The sequence below is a fragment of the Anoplopoma fimbria genome, chromosome 19 (genome assembly GCF_027596085.1).
Source record: "Anoplopoma fimbria isolate UVic2021 breed Golden Eagle Sablefish chromosome 19, Afim_UVic_2022, whole genome shotgun sequence".
Taxonomy (NCBI): domain Eukaryota; kingdom Metazoa; phylum Chordata; class Actinopteri; order Perciformes; family Anoplopomatidae; genus Anoplopoma; species Anoplopoma fimbria.
Window position 1 is genome coordinate 21802547 of NC_072467.1, and position 20993 is coordinate 21823539.

General features: G+C 38.4%; 1 protein-coding gene across 2 annotated transcripts in view; it reads right to left on the bottom strand.

Annotated features, from left to right (window-relative positions):
• Positions 1 to 16954: 16954 nt before the first annotated feature.
• Positions 16955 to 20993, bottom strand: part of avpr1aa (arginine vasopressin receptor 1Aa) — a 28627-nt gene continuing 24588 nt past the window's right edge. Inside the window, exons 1-2 of one of the 2 annotated variants that reach the window (XM_054619835.1) lie at positions 18741 to 19740; positions 16955 to 17969 (exon numbers count right to left, since the gene is read on the bottom strand). In XM_054619835.1, the coding sequence (XP_054475810.1) occupies positions 17686 to 17969; positions 18741 to 19611 (1155 nt within the window). In that variant the 5' untranslated portion in view covers positions 19612 to 19740 and the 3' untranslated portion in view covers positions 16955 to 17685. Of the gene's footprint in view, positions 17970 to 18740; positions 19741 to 20993 lie in introns of those variants that run through there. The other variant, XR_008531916.1, reaches the window with a different exon arrangement.

Genomic DNA, 20993 nt, shown 5'->3' on the forward strand with positions numbered 1-20993 from the left:
TTAGTGTTGACAGTGCTGGAGGTCAAAGGTGCGTAATCCCGGCCAAGGTGCGGCGCTGGCGTGGAGCTGCCCGCAAAACTGGGCTCTCCTTGCACGTTTCATGGAGGTCAACAAAATGCTAAGATTATGATAGTTGTTTTAGCAAAATGAACTAGTATTTCTATATGGAATATGTTAGGGATATGCACGAATATAAAGGGTATTTCATTGGTTGGCCAAAATGTCATTCACTCAGATTTGTAGGCTACTTTATGGCAATAATGGCATCTGTTAGGCCAGTCTACTGTTAGAGCAGCCTACTCCAATATAGGAAATTAAAATAGTATTATTTGGGAGGGATAATGCTGCACAATAATACTATCAGCATCAATAAAATTTAGGCCTAATGTATACAAAAAAACACTGTATTTAGCCATGTTTCACAGCTGGGGTCACTGAGCCTCCGAACAGAAGTAATGCATGATTTTCTGCAGCAGATTTCTGAGACTTCAGGATTGTAAACAATTCTCAAAATTCAACAATGTTGAAGGGCTATGTTATTTGTTTTGTTATTTTCTTTTAAAAACACAGGTATGTTCATACCTTTATATAATCCTATCCTTTCATGTCATTCCCCATTCATTTTTATTTTTCATTTTGTGTTTTTGTCACTAAATACAGTGATACATTCTCTTATTTTGATCATTGTTATTTTGTTTTTATTATCAAGGGTGACATGTGGTGAGCTTTAGACCTATGAACAAAGGGGATGTGACCCCCCACCACCACAACTAATACCTTTTACAAATATATTGCTTACATTATTTCTATGTCAGTGAAGCCATGCGGTTGTCTTAGTATGTGTATATATTTAGTACAGTTGTTAGAAATTGAGTTTGAACTCAAAGGCATGCTTGTATTATTTGGTTGAAAGTCTCAAGGTGGCATTGTTGTCATTTGACCTGTAATAAAGGTTAACCTATAATAAAGGCCTATTCTGACCCGGTTACTGTACATATACTTTCTCAGATATGAAATACTAGTTATACTGAGGCTTGGCTGAATACATGATGGTATTATTTACTGAGAAATGTCCATCCAAATTTCCAAGTATGCCACAACATTTTAAATTCAATATTGAATCAATAGTCAATGTCAATCCGTTGCTTTCCATCTTGCATTTGTCCAACGTTGTTACTACAACTGGTTTCACAATAAATCTCTTTCAGAGTCCTGTGTTTGTTTGCACCCTTGTTCCACCACAGCAGAATGATCTGCCTAAACATGGACTCAGTGGACACCAATGCACTCCCTCCTGGCCTGCCTTTCACTTGGAATTATTTTGAGTGACAAAGGATTTGTCTTTCGGGTCACTACCCAGGCTTCCTGGGTGCTAAATTACGAATCCTGCTCTGGCAAAGGCATGACCCACCTTACTCTGCCTCTGATTGACTAGTACGCCTTGACTTTGTTGGCTAGATTGGTTATGTTTAGTCAAGAGGAGTTTGATTGAATAGGGTTAAGAATATCAGTGTAAGCCAATCAGAGGCAGAGTACAGCGGGTCATGCCTTCACTATTGTAGGATCTGTAGTTTTCATCCTCAACAACTGTGTTTGCCAGGTGGAAGTTACATGCAAACCTGTCTCTTGAGCCTGTCATTCAAGCCTCCATTCTGATGCCCCGTCAGCCTCCAGTTTACACCGGCTGCATCTCCCAGGCTGTGTTCCTGTGAGGTCCGGTATACATCACGACCTCCAGAACGACTCCGGTCGTCTGCCTGGCCTCCTGCAAGTCATGATTAGCATCTCTGCCCGGTCGGCGGCACACCATCAGTGAATATTTTCTACCTTGTCCCCCTTTCATTTTTTATGTTATGTTGTTTGAGAGCTTTGGTGAAAGGATTTGTCATGTAACACCTCTCACATTATTCACTATTATACAAATCTAACAACATTATTCCGTGTTTTTTTCTTTACAAATCTTTATCCAGAAACAGTACCAAGAAATCTAATATTTTATAAACATTCAAGCTGTCTGGTTATAATTTCATTATATTCAGCAGACAGGCTCAGAGTCAGACCAAAGAGTTGCATAGTTTCTCTGTTTTTTGACCATTAGTGGGCATCTCTTCATCAGTTTGTTGTACATGCCCCCTGCGGTTCATTACAAACCTCCCTCAGTCCAAGACAAACAAAGAGTCTCTCGTCCTTTTGAGTGAATCTGTTTGCTTTAGAAAAAGTGGCCTATGTCAGAAATCTGTCTGTCTACCCTGCATCTCCTGGAGTTAGACTCTAAACTCTAAAAATCCCCAGTTTACCCAGTATGATTTGAAATAATCTTCCTCCTAGAAAGCCTTCTTCTTTTTTTGATTTTTTTGTAATACATACAAAAAACACTGTTTGAAAATGACACAGTATGGGGAGCTTGCAGAATACTGGTGGTAACTTCATATTTACTGTACAGATATGAGAGTGGTATCAAAGTCTGCTGAAGCAAAACTGTTTTCAAGATGGTTACAATTAGCAATTCTATTTTTCTGTCAACATACACTTCCAGAGAATTGTTATTGGTTTTTTTCCTAGATAAAGAGAAAGGTTACATCCGCTGCAATAATTTTATTCAAACCAGAAATGTGACCTAAACTATGACACATCTGGCCAGAATTTGACGAAGATCACTTTTTGGTCGTTGCTTTGGTGTTCCCTTTGTTTCAAACTTTTTTTCAGTTCGTTCTGGCCTGTGAGACAGTTTAAATCGGATTGACTGGGCGGTCAGCCAGCCCACCAGGATGTGTGTCTAGACATCATGAACTTCCAAACATACTGAGAGCTGTGTTTTGGAGACGTAAGCCTCACAAAATTATCTGTTATACAATACAACAGTGTATGTACCAGCCAACCCACAGATCTGACTCACAGGCTTCTCTCTATTCATGGAGTGGCAGTGTTGAAAGGTGAAATTATAAAGAATTATGATTTGATCAAAAATGAACTTTAAAAAAATGCTCTACCTTCAATGCTAGAGAGACAATCACAAATTGGCACTGTTGGGCTCATCTGGGAATTCATTCAAAGCCATTTAGTACAAAAATGTTGCGTTTAGGACAATCTGCTCCTATCAACAACCCCGAAGCCAAATGTTGCTGGAGTCTACGGAGAGTTGGCAGACAGACATCTAATCAGCGTTCAAATAGAAGTTTCCATATTTAGCATCATAATCACAATAATAACTGATTGAAGACTCTTATTGTATCTCTTATGAGCGTGTTTTTACAGTGGTACATGTACTTTTATTCACAATCCCAATGTCACTTCTAATAAATTTCCATTTATGTGAGATTTACTTATTTGCTTTAAGTCTCAAGTGAAGCATGGTCAGATTAACCCTTTTGGTTACAACAGAGCAAAACATTGTTGTTAGTGTCCTCCAACCCACCCAGATACTGCTTCATTATTCACACAGACACCAGTATACCTGAATAATACTATACTTCACCTGTGAAATGTCTGAAAACCCTACATGCCTTATCAGTATGGCAGTTGATCAAGCAATTTATAACCAACACACATTTTACATTTTAATTTATTTATTTTATATTACATTTTTTGATTAAATGATTAAATAATAGATTATTATAGATTATTAAATTTCTAAAAATGTAGTGTGCCTCTATCATGTTAATTTTACAGATGTTAAATCTCCTTAACCACATGTTCCGATAAGTGAATTTTACCACATGTGAAATGGGCTCCATATGTGATAAACGTTAAATATATTTTGCATTTGATACATTCACACGTGTATTTTCTAAGGATTTGAACTTGATTGTTTCTCTCAGTGAACAGCATACGCTTCTCTGAAAATTACAATAACAAGCTACTGCCTAATTCATATTCACCATCACAGTTAGATTATTTTCAACCTTTCTAAGTTTACATCCCCATTAAAACCGTGAGCTCACTCATTATACAGAATGTCTCTGGTGAAAATGAATGAACTCAGATGAATGTAGAGTTGCCAAATTGGCAGACTATATCCGATCAATAATTCATGAGTTTGCTAAAAAAGAGATATACTGACCTAATTACGCAAAAACAAGCCAGTCTGTGAGCTGGGGTGCAGGAGATGATGTACTCTATACAATGATTTCATTACATTTGAGAGCCTGCTTCCTTTAGTCTCCACACACTTTGTTTGGTGTCGACTTTTGGCCATGTAGTGTACTTTTGTTCGACAGACAGACGTTTGCATCCACAGAGTTGTGCTGCTAGAAAGGCTGAAATTTAATAAAATTAATAAAAATAACTAAAACGAATCGTTATGTAAGACACCTCTGTCACCTTTCCTTTGAGAGACACATAATGTAATAAATACCTAAAGAAGTAATCTTCTACTGAAAAACAATCCCAAAAATATCACTATGTTCCGATCAAGGTTTCCAGCTCATTCCCAGTGCAGCATATCAAAACATTTCAATTTGGAACAATTTTCACAATAGGTCCGCTCCCTTAAATCTCCTAGGAGTCAGTTATTTTAAGAACTAAATGCAACAACACCAGAGGCTTTAGTCCTGGAGAGAAGAACAGCTAATGTGAGAGAGTGAGTTGGACGCAGCGATCTGTCAGCAACAAAAATAGTTAGGAAAGCTCTGAAGTGATTTGAAAACAATGAGAAGTACCATTGAAAATCAATTTTATAGCGTGGAAGCAGCCTCCAAGGAAACAAGAGCATAAAATATATTTTATTTTTTATTTTTTTTATTAACCATGTCATCGTTCTGTGAGTAGTAGAAGGCCATTTAGAGAAGTTCCAAATCAGCAATTAAAAAAAATAAAATAAAAAGGTTTCAAGGATGCTAATGAGATTTTTGTCAGCCATCTTTTTTGGCTTCAGTTTATTTGTGGCTTTAGTGTGGCGTTGATCAATCAGTATGCATGAAGCTCTGATTGTGGCTCCTTAGCTTTTCTTTTTTTTTGTTCTTGTGATAGAAATGCAGTATGTCATTATGAATTTTGAGACTTTTTAAGGTGTATCTATTTTTTCCCCACTCCCTGCATCATCTCTCTGCAGCTCTGTCTTATTCACCACAGGATTATGGCTGTGATGACCGGGTCAACATGGCTTGAACAATGTCTATGTCATAGCCGTCCATGTGTGTATGTGTGCGTGTGTGTAAGTGTGTGTGTGTGTGTGTGTGTGTGTGTGTGTGTGTGTGTGTGTGTGTGTGTGTGTGTGTGTGTGTGTGTGTGTGCGTCTGTGTGTGTGTGTGTGTGTAATCAGTCTGCTAGTCCAACTGATGAGTGATTCACAGATGGACACAGACGGCCGCTCACACACACACTTGTACCAGAGGATAATCTGTAGGTGGTGAGTGTGAACACAGATGATCACACAGGTCGGTGACTGTCTGTTTATCTGTGTGAGACAGACTTCAACACATCTTCATGTCAGCACTGCATACATTTGTCTTTCGACGGATAAATTGCAATTATCGCACTTATCACAATGGTTGTGTTCAGGTGAAAGTGAATGATTGAGTTATTATAACTCAAGTTATTGGATCTCATATTGCTGTAGGGCAACATTTTATATTTATGCTGTAATTACAAGTTTGAGTCAAAAATGAAATAATAAAATAAGACAATAAGGTGTGAATAGAGGAGCCAAAAATATACAGACAAAGAGCTGCATGTGGCTCATGCTACTCATACTACTGATGCTAATAATAACAACAGTACTAAAACTCATTCTAGTAATGCTGCTAGTGCTGCTGCAGTATTACTGCACTCCTTCCTTTATTATAGTCTACTGCACCACTAAATTTACATCTAATTTGCAACCAATGCTGCCTCTAATACACTGTTAAAATGTTTTACCTTGACCCAACTTTAAGGAATAGAGTTAAAGATTCACCCACAATATTGTCAAGTTGATTCAACATCTCACTGAAACTAAATGTTTAATGTCAATGTTAAAATGTTAACACAGTTGGGCAATCTATTCATTTATACTGTAAAACAACAACCTTTTTATAATATAACCACCAGGGTTGGAAGTAACAAATACTTTTGTAACTGTAACGATGTCATTTTAAGTTGTACTTTTCAAAATATTTTGTCTTTAGTCAAATAGTTTATCTTAAATATTGTTCTTTGCCACATTTTAATTGCAGTCATTGTAAATTAAAAAACAGAAGTTACAAATATAAAGTCACGATAAACTGTGTGAGAATGGAAGAAAGAGCAGGAGCAAAATCAGCAGCTTCAGCAGAGAAGAAGTTCAGCATAGGTTTAAAAAGAAGTGGTGGAAGAAGTACACATATTATTTACTTGAGTAAAAGTAGAAAACCACAGTCCTTAAAATATAATATAAATACTCCTTTGCAATTACTAGTCCTGAGCTAGAAGTGCAAAGTATTATCAGCTAAATGTACTTAAAGTATCAAAATAGAATGCACTTATTATGTAGAATGGATCTTGTGCTGTGTTTTATTATTTTAGAATATTATATTATTCTTTTGGAATCTATCTATGCCAGTATGGAGCCTATTTTAAATAATTGTATACTACTGCATCATATCATATAGGCATGCCATAAATGTTTTTACTTTAAAAAGTAAGTAACTTTAAGTGTAAAATAAATGTCGCTGAGTAGTTCATTGTTGTGTAGTAGAAGTATAGAGTAGTATAAATTGGAAATACTAAAGAAAAGTACAAATAAGTCAATATTGTTCTTAAGTACAGTATTTGAGTAAATATATACTTCATTGCATCCAGCTTAATTAATCGTGGATGTCTTGCACCACCCGGCATGCACACTAAGTGACCCAAATCAAACACACCCAACAGGTGCATGCTGGGTGTGGCTTACATGCTAAATGCTAAAAATGCTCATGATGGATCCTCCAGGTGAGTTAAACAGTTTACTACAGAGAAGCTGAGTGGTCTGGTTATATTTTGCTTTGAGAAGAGAGAAGTTGAACCTGGAGCAGATGGAGGAGGACTTCAAAGTGAAACACTCACAGGATGTCATTCAGACAGGTAAGTACAACTAAACTACATTTTGATGGTTGTAACTCTCCAGAGGAAAACAAAGCATTGTGTGCTTGTGTGTGTGCATAACATGTTGTGTACAAACTGTGCAGCTCTCATCTGTTTTTAAATATGTATGTATGTATGTATGTATGTATGTATGTATGTATGTATGTATGTATGTATGTATGTATGTATGTATGTATGTATGTGTGTGTGTGTGTGTGTGTTTGTTTGTTTGTTTGTTTGTTTGTTTGCTGCAGCTGCTGTGGAGTTAATATTGTTTATACAACTCTGTGTTGTTTGCCTTGATGGTGTTTTATTATAATGAAGATGTGTCACCCTATTTAATTGTGTTTCTTAATGATGCTTGTTGCACCGGCCGTGGTGTCCAGTCGTACTTTATTGTGTATTGTTTGTTTAATTGTGTGAGTTTTGTCCTCTGGTTTTGGTGAGGCTACTCTGAATAAGGTGGTTGTAATTGATAATGAGTTGTGCGCACAGACTGCAAAGCGCAAATGTATCGTTTGTTTGGTGCTATGTGTAAATGTTGACATTTTAATGCACACTTTTAATGTTCTTTTCTTTACTAGGTCTTCATACGACATTGTCATCATAACATTTTTTTTTTTTACCCTCCCTCCCTCCATGTTCTCATCACAATGCTTTGCAAGCTCCGAGCTGCTGATGACCAATCGAGTCTTAAACCTGATTAATTATTCTGTTTGCACAAACACTGGAAGGTCACCATTAAGTACACATAACAACAATACAATTGCAGAAACATTGTAACATTATACTTTTTTTCTGTTTACCATGAAAATAGGAGTTTAATGTGCTTTTGGTCACTACAACAAAATAAGGTGGTTTATAGTCTCATGCATATGGTGATATACCTGAATGCAGAAGGAGATGCTGGTTTATTCTTTATTATTGGGGCGGCTGTGGCGTAGTGGAGAGCAAGGTAGTTCTCCAATCAGAAGGTCAGTGGTTCGATACCCGGCTTCAGCAGTCGATGTGTCCTTGGGCAAGACACTTAACCCCAAGTTGCTCCTGAAGGCTTGCCATCGGTGTGGACTGGATGTTGCATGAATGTTAGTTAGAGTCTGATGGTGGCACCTTGCATGGTAGCCTGTCATCAGTGTGTGAATGATATGTAATATACTACTGATTTGGATAAAAGCGTCTGCTAAATGACTGTAATGTAATGTAATGTAATGTATTCTCCATCCTAAAATCATGTGGTATTGATATTGTACATTTCATGGCAGGATTGAAAAGCTGGCTCCATGTAATGCATTGAAAACATATCACTTATTATTATTTTTTTACCTGTTTGGATTTTGGAAAAAAGTGCAAATTTAAAGATAATGACCAATGATTTCAGAACATATGAGTTTTACTGATTTTATTTGATCAGGTTTTGTGGCCCAGCTTGTTGTAATCATTTCTTACCAGCAGAGGTCACCAGTGTACTGAGAACCCTTCAAGGGAACCCTTATCTGACGACTATTTAGTAAAAGCGTGGCACGTTTTGGGGTATAATACTGCACGTTCTTGCGTGTCTGTGTGGTATACATGTGCTGTCAATCTATTTAACACACTCCAAAACAATTCTACTATGTGTTTGTGTGTGATGCATTAAGGGAATAACATTTCATCAGTCACACACACCACCAACAGGGTTCGTGCTCCAGTTGAACTGTCAATGTGTGTGATTAATGGGTGTTGAGGTTCCAGATTCCATTCCCATCTGTCCCATCAGATGGGTTAGCGGGGGGTCGTAACATGCTTTGATCGTTTGTCTCTGTTATTGTCTTCCTCTCTCTGTAGTTAACAGTACTTTTCTCCTGAAAAGTTCAATTTAGTGTCTTCCAATGGAAAAGAAAGGATACATATGTTGTTGTTGTTGGTTGTTCACATGTATGTGTTGTTTTTGTAGAGCACTTACACCAATCACTCGTGTTTATATCATTATTTATTACTCGAGAGGGACAATGCTTATCGAAAATGTTTAATGTGTGACCTTTTTGACTTTCACTATTGCTTTAGAAACTTGGACAAAATGGAATTCGTAGAAGTTACAACACGGCCTGTCTCATTCAAAACTCTGGCTAATGTAGTGTGTTTTTTTTATGTTACATTATGAGTCGCAAACAAATATAGTGAGCCATCATGAGAAAGCACTAGTTGAAAGAAAATTACAACTATCAGGAGTTAGTGGAGTGTTTTAATGTAATTTACTTGCAGTGAACATTTCAATATTGATTTGTTGAATTCTAAAATTATATATATATATATATATATATATTAGTACCAGTCAAAAGTTTGGACACACCTTCTCATTCAATGGTTTTTCTTTATTTTTCCTTTTTTTTTCTTTTCTACATTGTAGTTTAATGTTGAAGACATCCAAACTATGAAGGAACACATATGGAATTATGTGGTAAACAAATAAATGCTCAACAAACCAGAATATGTTTTATATTTTAGATTCTTCAAAGTAGTTGAATGAGAAGGTGTGTCCAAACCTTTGACTGGTACTGTATATATTGGAAGAAAAACAACTTCCTGAGCTTCTCTGTCATGACGCACATGGAGATAAATGCATATTTATTTATATTCAAAAAATAGGGGATAGAAGTATCATCCATTCTGAGCGCTTCTAACTGGTGTCCATCTTGGCATTGTAAGCATCCAATTGGGCATCCAGCTCCTCTGCTGAAAGTTGAGGAGCTGGATGCCCATTGTTTTCTTTTGTTAGTCATCATGTCTAGTACCTGTTCCACTTTGATCATTTCTGTGTCTCCATATGCCTCATGAGCCCACATGATTATAATGACACAAACGGCTCCTAACTAGAGTAGAGATCAATGCACACAGAGCTATGAATGGAAAGCTGGAACATTAAATCCTATATAATACCTTGTATAATGAAATGGAAAATAATGTTAATTTAGTCAAAACCTCTTGAATTTTCAGTGAGCCTCTCCAACTAGGCACTATATATATATATATATATATATGTATGTATGTGTGTGTGTGTGTATATATATATATGTATGTGTGTGTATATATATATATATGTGTGTATATATATATATATATATATATATATATATATATATATATATATATTCACTAATGCAGACAACAAAATGATGTCTTTTTAAAGCTCCCTACTTTGGGCCTACTTTGTATCTGAAATGAAAAAACATACTAGCTGAACATTTTTAAGGTAAAGTTTAAAATGCTCCATTAACATAATTAAATCTCAAGTGGTATCATTTTCAGACATTAGCATAAAGTTGAGCTCCAGAAAACGAGTGGCCATGTGACATGGCATCATGTACTAATGGGTTATTTTTTGAAGTTTTTTAATAGGGCAAAGGGACATTAATTAACGCCTCAAAACAGGAAGTGAGATGCTTTTTTTTCCTCCCTGCAAGTAATTATAATTGTAAAGTTGAAGGAAATGCACACACACTCGCAGGTGACAATTATGTGATGGTCAAAAATGTCATTCTGAAAATACAGAGAAAACTATAACTGTTTAACGTAGACCATTAGTGCATCATTATTTCAAAATGAACCCTGGCAGGGTGACCAGAATCACCTAGAAGGGTCCATTTCGCAATAATGAACGGTTCGCTGTTTGTATTCTATATATTATACTTCACTATCTCTGAGAGTTGAATGTTCACATGAATGCAACAAATTGGTGCGTTTACCACGACAAAGGTTCCTAATTGACCATACTTTGGCATTGTTTCCATGGCGCCCACGCGTAATATAAAACGCACTAATATACTATCAGGCTGGATCTGAACAGCCACAGTCAAAGGCGGGTTGAGAGTAGGGAGGGGCAAGATGCAATAATGGTTAAAGTATGGGGATAACAGCACGGGCCGACTTTAGAACTATCCTTCCTCAAAAGTATTCATAGTGATGAAGTCATGAAAGCAGTCGTGTAAAGAATGAAATGCCAGGGAGAGAATGTCGAACACTCCTGGCTTTCCTTTCTCAACATATTTATCATTATCCTGCTTAGTGGGCGACTACTCCCGTTTTTATTGATTTTAAAAAAAGTTTGTTGCTTCTGCTAAAAAGAAAATTCCTCTTGTTGTGTACAGAGGTCAGATCTGCATCCATGGCAACGGATTGTTATTCATAGCTGAGGTCTGCTAAACAGAAATTGGAACGCCATAATTGACCAATCAGAATCGAGTATTCAACAAAGCTGTGTAATAACAATTGATATAATGCTACATGGAGGCCTGCAGTTATTCCACCAGCATTCATTTTGTGAAATCAGGTTAGGAGGTAAATTGGTGTGAGATCCAGTCAGTTATAACTGTTGCTCATTTTGAAGTTGTTTGGATTTTTCTTTTAGAAGTATTGCTCTCCTTTGACACAACACAATGTAGCTTTAGGAGTTGACATTCAGCCACTTCTTCCTGTTCACTGCCTAACATCACCTACCGATGAGAACTCCTGATAAAATCCCCAACAGCTTGCCTCTTGTCAGACGCTGGAACACGCAGCACCAACCGTCCAGGAAGGCATTACGAGCGACACCTCATCTCTCTCTCGACTGGTGACATCGCTGTTCACAAATAAGGCCTGAATACGAGAGGGGGTCAAGATCTCCCTCAGCCACGGGCATGAGCAGCGAAAGCCATTGCAGTGACATTTCATTAATCATTGCCTATCGAGCCAATTTAACCTGCTGTCGGTTTCCAGGCAACAACTCTCGCTGTGAAGGCATCACATAATATTCATATTTTAGTGGTTGTGGTGAGTGCTATTTCAATAAAAATTGACATCTTTGTTTGAAATAAGATAAGATAATCCTTTATTAGTCCCGCAGCGGGGACATTTGCAGGATTACAGCAGCATAGGGTAAAGTGAACACAAGAGACATAGTAAAAGAAGACAAGATAAAAAATAAAATGAAATAAAAAACAAGTATAAGCACATGCATACAGTTAGAATATAAACCTAGCAATAAAAAAAAATTGATAAGGTATGTAATGCAATAATTTCTGCATCAGAATGTCGTTTGGCATGTTTGATCTCGTACGTTTAGGGTTGTGTATGTTCTGTATACACAGGTATAATGACATTTAGAGGCTGGATGAATGAGTAGATAAGGAGTCCACTAGCTTATCTTACCTCCCTGGCTCTGCCTTCTGGTTTGATGTACACAGAGCAAGTTTATAATCCACGCTTTGATCCTGCGGCACATCAAGGCACACATTTGATTAGTAAGGTCTCTATGTGAACTTTCAACCTCTTTGAGAAAAGATGACTAAAAGGCTGCATATGCCAAGCCTTTAATGCAGAGCCAGGAGGCCCAGTTGACTTCCTCTCAGAACAGGTTGTTCTTTTTGGTAACAATTAGAGTTTTTTTGGATGCGGATTCAGCGTGCCTGCATGCGTGCGTGCGTGTCGGAGGGTTGAAACAACATCTGAATCCGCTGTCAACTGTCAACTGAACTGGCATCAGTTGATTTACGTATGTGTTTGTTTAGTTGAGAAAGGAAAAGCCAGGAGTGTTCGACATTCTCCCCCTGGCATTTCATTCTTTACAAGACTGCTTTCATGACTTCATCACTATGAATACTTTTGAGGAAGGATAGTTCTAAAGACCCGTGCTGTTATCCCCATACTTTAACCATTATTGCATCTTGCCCCTCCCTACTCTCAACCCGCCTTTGAGCGTGGCTGTTCAGATCCAGCCTGGTCTCATAGAAATACGTGAAATGACCTCCACCTCTCAACAGCTCATTATGTGGTAATGGTGCGTAGTGTGTTTTATATGACGCATGGGCGCCATGGAAACAATGCCAATGTATGGTCAATTAGGAACCTTTGTCGTGGTAAACGCACCAATTTGTTGCATTCATGTGAACATTCAACTCTCAGAGATAGTGAAGTATAATATATAGAATACAAACAGTGAGACGGGACGGGAGGTGGATGGGTCAACATATTTTTCAAAACATCAAAGTTTACTGATTTCTGCATAAACCATGGTCCCAGAGTGAGTAGAATATGTATGATTATTGAATAGATTTTTGGTGTGAAGGTTAATTCTTAACCTTAATTTAATAGTTGTTTGACAAACTAATTTTACTAATCAGGGTCCACTAACTGAGATAAAGTATTTAACATGTTTGTGCTGCTTTCTTGAGTAATTTATTAGAGTATTATTCAACATCCATCATTAACAACAGTAAGGTGTTATTTCTCTTCCCAGTTTTCAGCTACTCTATCTGTGTTTTGCTGTGATGCTTCTTGTTTTATATGTTTATCTATTTATATCTCACTTTAATTCATAAATAACTCTGTTGTTAGCCATAATTATACTAGAAAAGAAGAACAGTAAGTTGTATGCCCTTACTACCCCAATACACCCACATTACAGTCAAAGTCTTTATTAGGATTTAAATTCCTGGTCCCCCTTTTGAGGACCTCCTCTACAAATACGGGGAATATCACCCTTTGCTATAGGAAGCAATAACTTCAGTATGTATGGAAATATGCTGACAGTTGAGCACGGAAGTTGAAAGAAGATAAACAATTGTTCACAGATCCTGCGGAAGGAAAAAAAAAAAAGGAAAACTGTTTTGATGACGATGTATTTCACCACAATAAAAAAAAATTTTTTTTAAGTAAACCTCCTCTAGATAGATACTTGTCACGGCAGCAGTAATAACCTTCCTTCGGGCAGGCAACATTGTAAACATCCAATTTGTTGGGGAAAAAAAAAATTGGATATCGGATTTCTTTCCATTCTGGCTTCTTCACTGTGCCAGGACGTGGAAAGTCTTGAACAATAGCGTTTGATGGCATTCCAGATTTTGTGTACCAACATGTTTAGACCTGATTACACCCCCGGGAGCTATTAAAAAACATTTAATAGTAAATAGATGATTTTTCAAGGACCATGAAAGGAGAACAATGGAGCAGGAAGCAGGAGGCTGCATGTAAAGGAGACGGAGAGCCTCGTCTCATTTGATCAGAGTGCTGAAAGAACTTCCTTTATCCAAGACCTGCTCATTGTTCCTCAACTAATAACCAAGAAAGCTCATTATTATTAGGTCACTACTGATCAACATAATTCTGATTCAGCCCAAAAAATGTGCAAGAAAACCAACAAAATCCACATTTTTGTTCAAACTTTAGCCTGTTTGGTTTATCCTCTCTGGCCAGTAACAGTGTCTGTATTGTGTCAAGGAAAGTCCAGGGTGTCGGGTGGAGGGAAGCCAGCTGTGGATGCAATTGTCTAGATGGACAGAAAACAGGACTTCTTTCCTGTGAGGGAAACTTGGTGGAAGCTTTTTACTCACTGAGAAAGGAAGCGTGTTTCTTGTTGGCATTTGTCTCACACAATGTGCAATCAGAACGTTTTTTCCTAGTCTAAAGAATACACAGGAGGGAGCGCCGTAAAGCAATCTTGGGTCCAACTCTGCGGGGTATAGATGTATTCTTTGAGACATGGCTTTCTTCAGCTAAACCAATTGGAAGGTGGTGGGGTTTGTGGAAGAAGGAGAAGAAGCTTGAAGTGGTTATTTCATTCCTGAGAGACTATAGGGTAAAGGTGATGAATTGATTCTTCAGTGGTGTGCCTTTGGGAACATTGACCTTCGTGCGTGTGTTCAGCTCACATCTTCTGCTTCTTTGTTCCACCTCTCACTTTCCATCATCAAAGTATTTTTTCTTTATTCTGAGGTATTGATAAATAAAACACACAGAGAATATAAAGGACCTTGTTGCTCTTCACAAACCCCTCCCAGACCCATTTAAACCGTCTTCCTGCATTCATCTCACTAGCAGCGCAGCACACATTGTATGAACAAGAGACTTTGATTTTCTGATTTATTTTTTTTATTTTTTTTATGTGTTGAACTGGTAGAAAGAGCCTCTTTTATGGGCAAAGCTACTTGTTTTGTGAGCCTTTTATAATACAACCTCTCTGTTTCCCGGCTCCCTAAATTGGAGTCAAACTCTCTGGAGGAACTCAATCACTGCCTCCTGAGCTATTTGCTCAGTCTAGACTCTGAGGGATGACCTTAGCCCAGCTCATGTGAGCAAGGCCAGCCTTTCAGAGGCATGAAACGTAATGATTGGCATTTCTAGTAACAGGCAGAGTGATATTTAGACTGGGAATTTGAGATCCGTCCAACAGAGCCACAGCGATACATCCTCTGTGTCGCCTTAAGTGGAGATCGTGGCTCCCAGCATAATCCCAGTTGATACCAGCAGGGATTGTCTGATTGTTTGTTTTATTAAGCTTTTTTATTACTTACAATGACCACCTGTATCCTTTATGCAGGTCTTACCTTTCTCTACACTATTTGAAAGGCTCACCTAATTTCCTGCCTGATCCCTTCTCTCCTATACGTCTTGTGATATGACAACCAGACCCTCATGTTATGAGGTCAGATGGTCAAAGATAAACTGAACCATAGAGGATCAAGTGGACTGGGAGGGTTTAGTCACTATAAGGGAAACTGGCCAATATTACCAGCTCTATACTGTGACATCCTGGTGTAATTACTCATTATAACGTTAAAATGAGTTGTTAATTATCTATTGAAGACTATAAGACTTGCTGGATGAAGTAATACTGCATTATTACATTACGCAATTATGATTTCATGAGGTTTAGCGCATCATTTCAGCAAGAAACTAAATTATGTGATAACTAAATTACACAATAAAATTATCCCATAATAAAATAAAATTATCTCCCTCTCCTAATGCAGTCTAAGAGATGTCAGATCACCCAAATTATAGAAAATATTTTCTTACTAAAGTGGTATGAAGCCATGCAGATTTGTTTTTATTTGTCATTGTTTTGAGATATCCGTCTCTTTGTTTTATAGTCACAGTACAGGTACATTTCAATTCAAAAGCTTTTACAATAACTGTTTATATATTATAAGTTCTGCAGGAGTGGACAGCTTGTTGACTTAAAGCCTCCTATTGACAGGACTTCTTTTTCACATCAGTTTTAATTAAAAAGTCCTTATAACAGCAGAATCCCAGAATTTGGCAGTTTACTAGTGCTTAGATTGACTACAGATATTCAAAATCAATTTTCAGCAGAAATGACCCCAGGTTGTGCAGCAACTGAATGAAGCCTAAACAAAGTGAGTGAAACTGTGATGTTTCTGTGAAAACAGCAGACGAAGCCAGCGTGGTATTCAGTGCATTAGTATGTATATTTCCACATATAGGATATTTAAATTATTTTCAATGTACACAAGTTATTACAGACAAATATAATTCATGTTGAACAGATTTACATTACATTGCATTTACATTATTCCTATTTACAGATATATAAGTGCCTTTATCTGTACATATAAACTTTACAGTCGGATAGAAATGTCTTGATACATCATAACATATGTGTTCTCGTGGTGGTCTGACGACCATTTTGGTGCTGCACATGGCACGTGCAGGAGATTGTTTTTGTCTGGAGTGCAAATGGAGCCAAAAAACAGACCCCCCAAATGGTGCAGGATGTCAGAAAAAAAAAATAGAATCAGGAAGTGGAAGTGTGTTGATGTGGAGTGTATGGAATGTGTGAGCTTCTCCATACATTTTGTGAAAGCCGTGGGAGGGGCCTATGGAACAGTAGGTAGACTCCTCCAACTGTGGCCAATCTCACTTCATCAAAACACCCATCATCCCTTCCGTGTGTCTGTGTCTGTGTGTGTCCTGCTATTTTAAGGGGATCCCTTTTGCCTGCTTAACAGCAAAAATCGCAATTCTTTGGGGACCAACACAAAGGACTCCCAGCTGCATTATGAAATAATACGAAAAATGTGGATGCATGCAACAATGTGATTAATGGATGTAACCTTAACCTCACGCTCATTAGTTTTATTTTTCTGTGTGATAGGTCAAACAAGAGTTTTTTGTTTTTTTTTTTTTTTTTTTACGTAAGCCACTAAAATGTGGTTCCGAGAAAACAACAATTCGGAAAGCTAGACACAAAGGATGAGTCGACTGCCTCGGTTACATGAGCAGTGCGGTCTGGAAGAGTCGTTTTCACCACCACACACCTCCTGGCTGCTATTAACGTTTTTATCTTTACAGGAAAGGGTGTTCGGAGGCACAGCAGGGAAACATAACCACCAGTCAAAGCACCAGTATTCCTGGAAAAGGGTTTTTTCTCAGAAAGAAATCATGTTGAGTATTACAATTGACTTCAACATAATAAAGTAAAAACATAGCTGTCAGCACCAGTGCTTTCATGAACAACTGTGGTGATACAAGAACTGGATGAATGTGAAGCAAAGCGTTTCAATTTATTTTCCTCTTTTTTTTTTTTTTTTTTTTTTTTCGGAGAAATTGTGAAAAAAATATCATGTTTGCACCCAGAATCCAGCAAGAAGCCTCAAGGTGTGAGGTAATGTGTCCATATTCTCACTCCTTGTTTCAAATTCTCGGTCAACACCACATTTCATCACTCTTTCTTGATTTTCTGTGAAAAAGAAAAGCTTGATTTGCTTTATAGTTTTGGAGTTTGGGGGACATTTCAGTCACTGTCAGTCATGCCCAAAGTTAAGTTTGATAGTTTGATACTGTGTACCTTGATGCCACTCTCAGACATGTTTTTCACCCCCCAGTAGACAGAGTTGCCTGACTGTGTGTTTACTCCGCCTGAATGGAGGACTTAGGAGAATTGTCCATCTCCCTCCAGTTGCTAGAGCTGCCCGTAGGGCTCCGATTGGTCATCTTTGTCAGCATTGTGGTTCTGCGGAGACTGCTGTCTGAGTCCTCCTTCTTGAAGTTCCTGCTCATTTTGTAGCAGCAATAGAAGCAGTGCATGAAATCCTGGAGGAGGTGACCGCTGAAGATCATGTATATCCACGGGTTACAGCAGCTGTTGAGACTGGCAAGGAGCGCAGACAGAGTCACTGCTGTGTTCTCAGAATCTAGAGAACAGAGAAGGGAAGGAGGAAAGGGATGATTAATCTGCAAAACATCTGGTGCAGAAATGCCTCTCCAAAATTCATCTGGTGTTGAAATGCCTAATTTTTTTTTTTTAAAGATGAGAAAATCCACCAAAAGTTCACAGACTTAGTTTCTGATGAGAATTTTATAATTTCAAGACTTTTTGGATCAAGTTTAATTTTCCTCATATAGTGAACTTATCTGTCTACAGCACTGGGAAAAGAACCAATTATCACCCGATTACAGTAGTTTGGTTTAAAGATACCAATATGTATCTGACAGAATATCAGAATAAACATGGCATGAGGTGAAGGGTAGGGTAGGGCTGAAATTTGAAAACAACAAAAAAAAACTAACATATAAGGGAACTTTGGGTTTTCTTAGCCTCTCCTCTAATTCACTTTTAATAAAACCGTTTCTGCAGTACAGCTTTCGTTCTGAAGTCTCACAGAGATGCACTCGGTTATTTCATGTAAATGAAGAGGCTTGTAAACAATAGATCAGTCGAAACATTCTTCTTTCTGTAGTTAATATTCATTTTGTCTCTCTTTACGCATAGCTTTAGTCTTGCATTGCAAATAAACCCGTGCGTAAAGGCTGTGCGTAAAGGCTGTTTTCTTAATTGCTTTATTTTGGTGGCTGGTGACCTAGTGCTTTCTTTTGGAAACTATGTTTGGCAGTATATTACGTCATTCCTTAATCTGTAAGAGTTTTAAATTCAGTACTAATAAATACACTTCTCCAGCACTCACCAACCAACTGGAAGTTTTCATCCCACACAGCCCACATCTGCACTGTGAAAAACGGCGCCCAGCACACAATGTACGCCAAAACGATCACAAAAGTCATTTTGACGGTCCTCAGTTTGGCTCTTGATATGGTAGTAATGCTACTGACGGAATTCTTCCCAAACAGCCCTTTCTGGTTCCCAGCGCCAGGCGTCGATTTTCTTTTCTTGTATTTGATATTTTTCCATATGCTGTGGCAGATGAACCCGTAGCACATCATGAGGATGACCACGGGCACCAGGAAGATGCCCACAGTTATCCAGGTGATGTACGCCTTGGCTCCCCAGGGCTCGATGAAGTGCGCCCAGCAGTCGGACACGTTGGAGCCGTTCTGGATCTGGCTCAGGGAGAAGATAAAGTACTGCGGGGTGCTGAACACCAGGCTGCACATCCACGTGGAGACGATCATGATGTAGGAGCGCTGCGTGGGCTGCTGGAGGGTCTTCAGTGGGTGGCAGATGGCAATGTAACGATCCAGGGTCATCATCACCATCATGTAGGTGGACGCGAACATCCCCATCACCTGGAGGTGCTTGACTATCCTGCAGAGAAAGTCCGGGCCGTAGAAGCGGTAGGTGATCCTCCAGCAGAGCTGAGGCAGCACCTGGAAGAAGGCGACCACCAGGTCAGCCAGGCTGAGGTGTTTGATGAAAAGGTGCATCCGTGACATCTTCTTCTTGGTGTTGTGCATGGCCAGCAGGACACTCACGTTCCCGATCACAGCAACCACGAAGGTGATGCTCAGGACCATTATCTCGATTTGAGCCACCTCCTCGTTCCGTGGGAACGGATCGGATCCATTCGCGTGGATGGTGATGTTTCCAGGCGCCTCCATCGTTTGCTCGTTCAGGGAACTGAAAACCAAAGACCTGGTTCCCTCCTCTCAGAAGCAATGCATAGTCCGGAGTGTGGATGGCACTGCCCCCCCTCTGTGTGCCCTTGCAGATTCCGTGCCAGAGGGGCTGCGAGGTGTCCAATCCGTATATGGAGCTACTTATTGCGCACAGTGAGGAACCCGCTGCTTTCTGACTTGTCTCTGCTGCCGGGGCTTTTTAAACTGGAACCGAATTCTAGACAAGCGTGTGCGTAAAGAGGATGCACTGCAAAAAATAAAGCACCCAAAAAAAAAAAGTTCGCATCTTTGGTGTGTTGATAAGTCCTAGAACACGTTTTCCATGTGCGTCCTAGGATGTGACAAATGTAAGAAACCATTTAAATGAAGTAATATCATTTTGTTTTTCATGTTTCCAAGTGCAGATGAATTAGTATTTAGACGCATTGTTTTGAAATTGCAATGACACTTTAGAGCCTTAAATAAAGTAAGTGAAGACGAGAACAAATACAACTTAGTAATAAAACTTATAGTAAATAAAAATGCTAATAATGCAAGCAATAAGTGCTGTTTTCTTTTTTCTTGCCTTGGGAAATTTTTCAAAGTTAGGATGGCAAAGTATTTTTTGCAGTGCGTAGCCAAACCCAACCCCATAGTGTACAAAACCTCCTCCATCACCTCAGGCCCTCCCACTCACAACGTGGGCCATGTGTGTAGAAATCAGTGTGCTTCCATTGAACCCATGAAGTCACCAAAAACAGAAAAAAGGGACACATTTCTTATCCCAGTTATAGTTGAAGCATCCGTTGTTATAACATTTGCATAAACCTTACAGAAAATATTCAACACATCTCTAATGCAGCTCTTTAATTGTTATTAAAGATGCATTGACCAACACAATGGAATGTTGCTGATGTTGCTTTCACGTAGGCTGAGTAAGGCCTTGTGCAATGATAAACTGTTTAAAATAGTTTATCTTAAGTGCTTTGCTCCAAGAATCACCAGATTTGATTTACTCGGGGTATTCATGTGTCTTATTCAAAGTAAAAACTCAAACTGAATAGACAATTCAAGCTCCAAGAAAAAGCTTTTTATAGTTATGTTCAAATAAGGTGTTTAGTGTTTTTATGTAAGCGGTCCTCGCTTTTAAAAAGTTGAGTTTCCTTCAGGTTAATTTTGTCTGTATACCAGGCTCACGTTTAGCAGAAATCTCAGAGATGGATATCCCCAGAATTTTTCTCTGGGCTGGATCGCATGAGGAAAATATTTGCTCTTTTATTTGGAATAATTAACCCTTTGTCATATCTCCATGGAACCCCTAAAATCCCCATCTGTTGTAAAATAAAATGTTTGTCTTTTATCACTTTTTATTACATCAGCTCTTT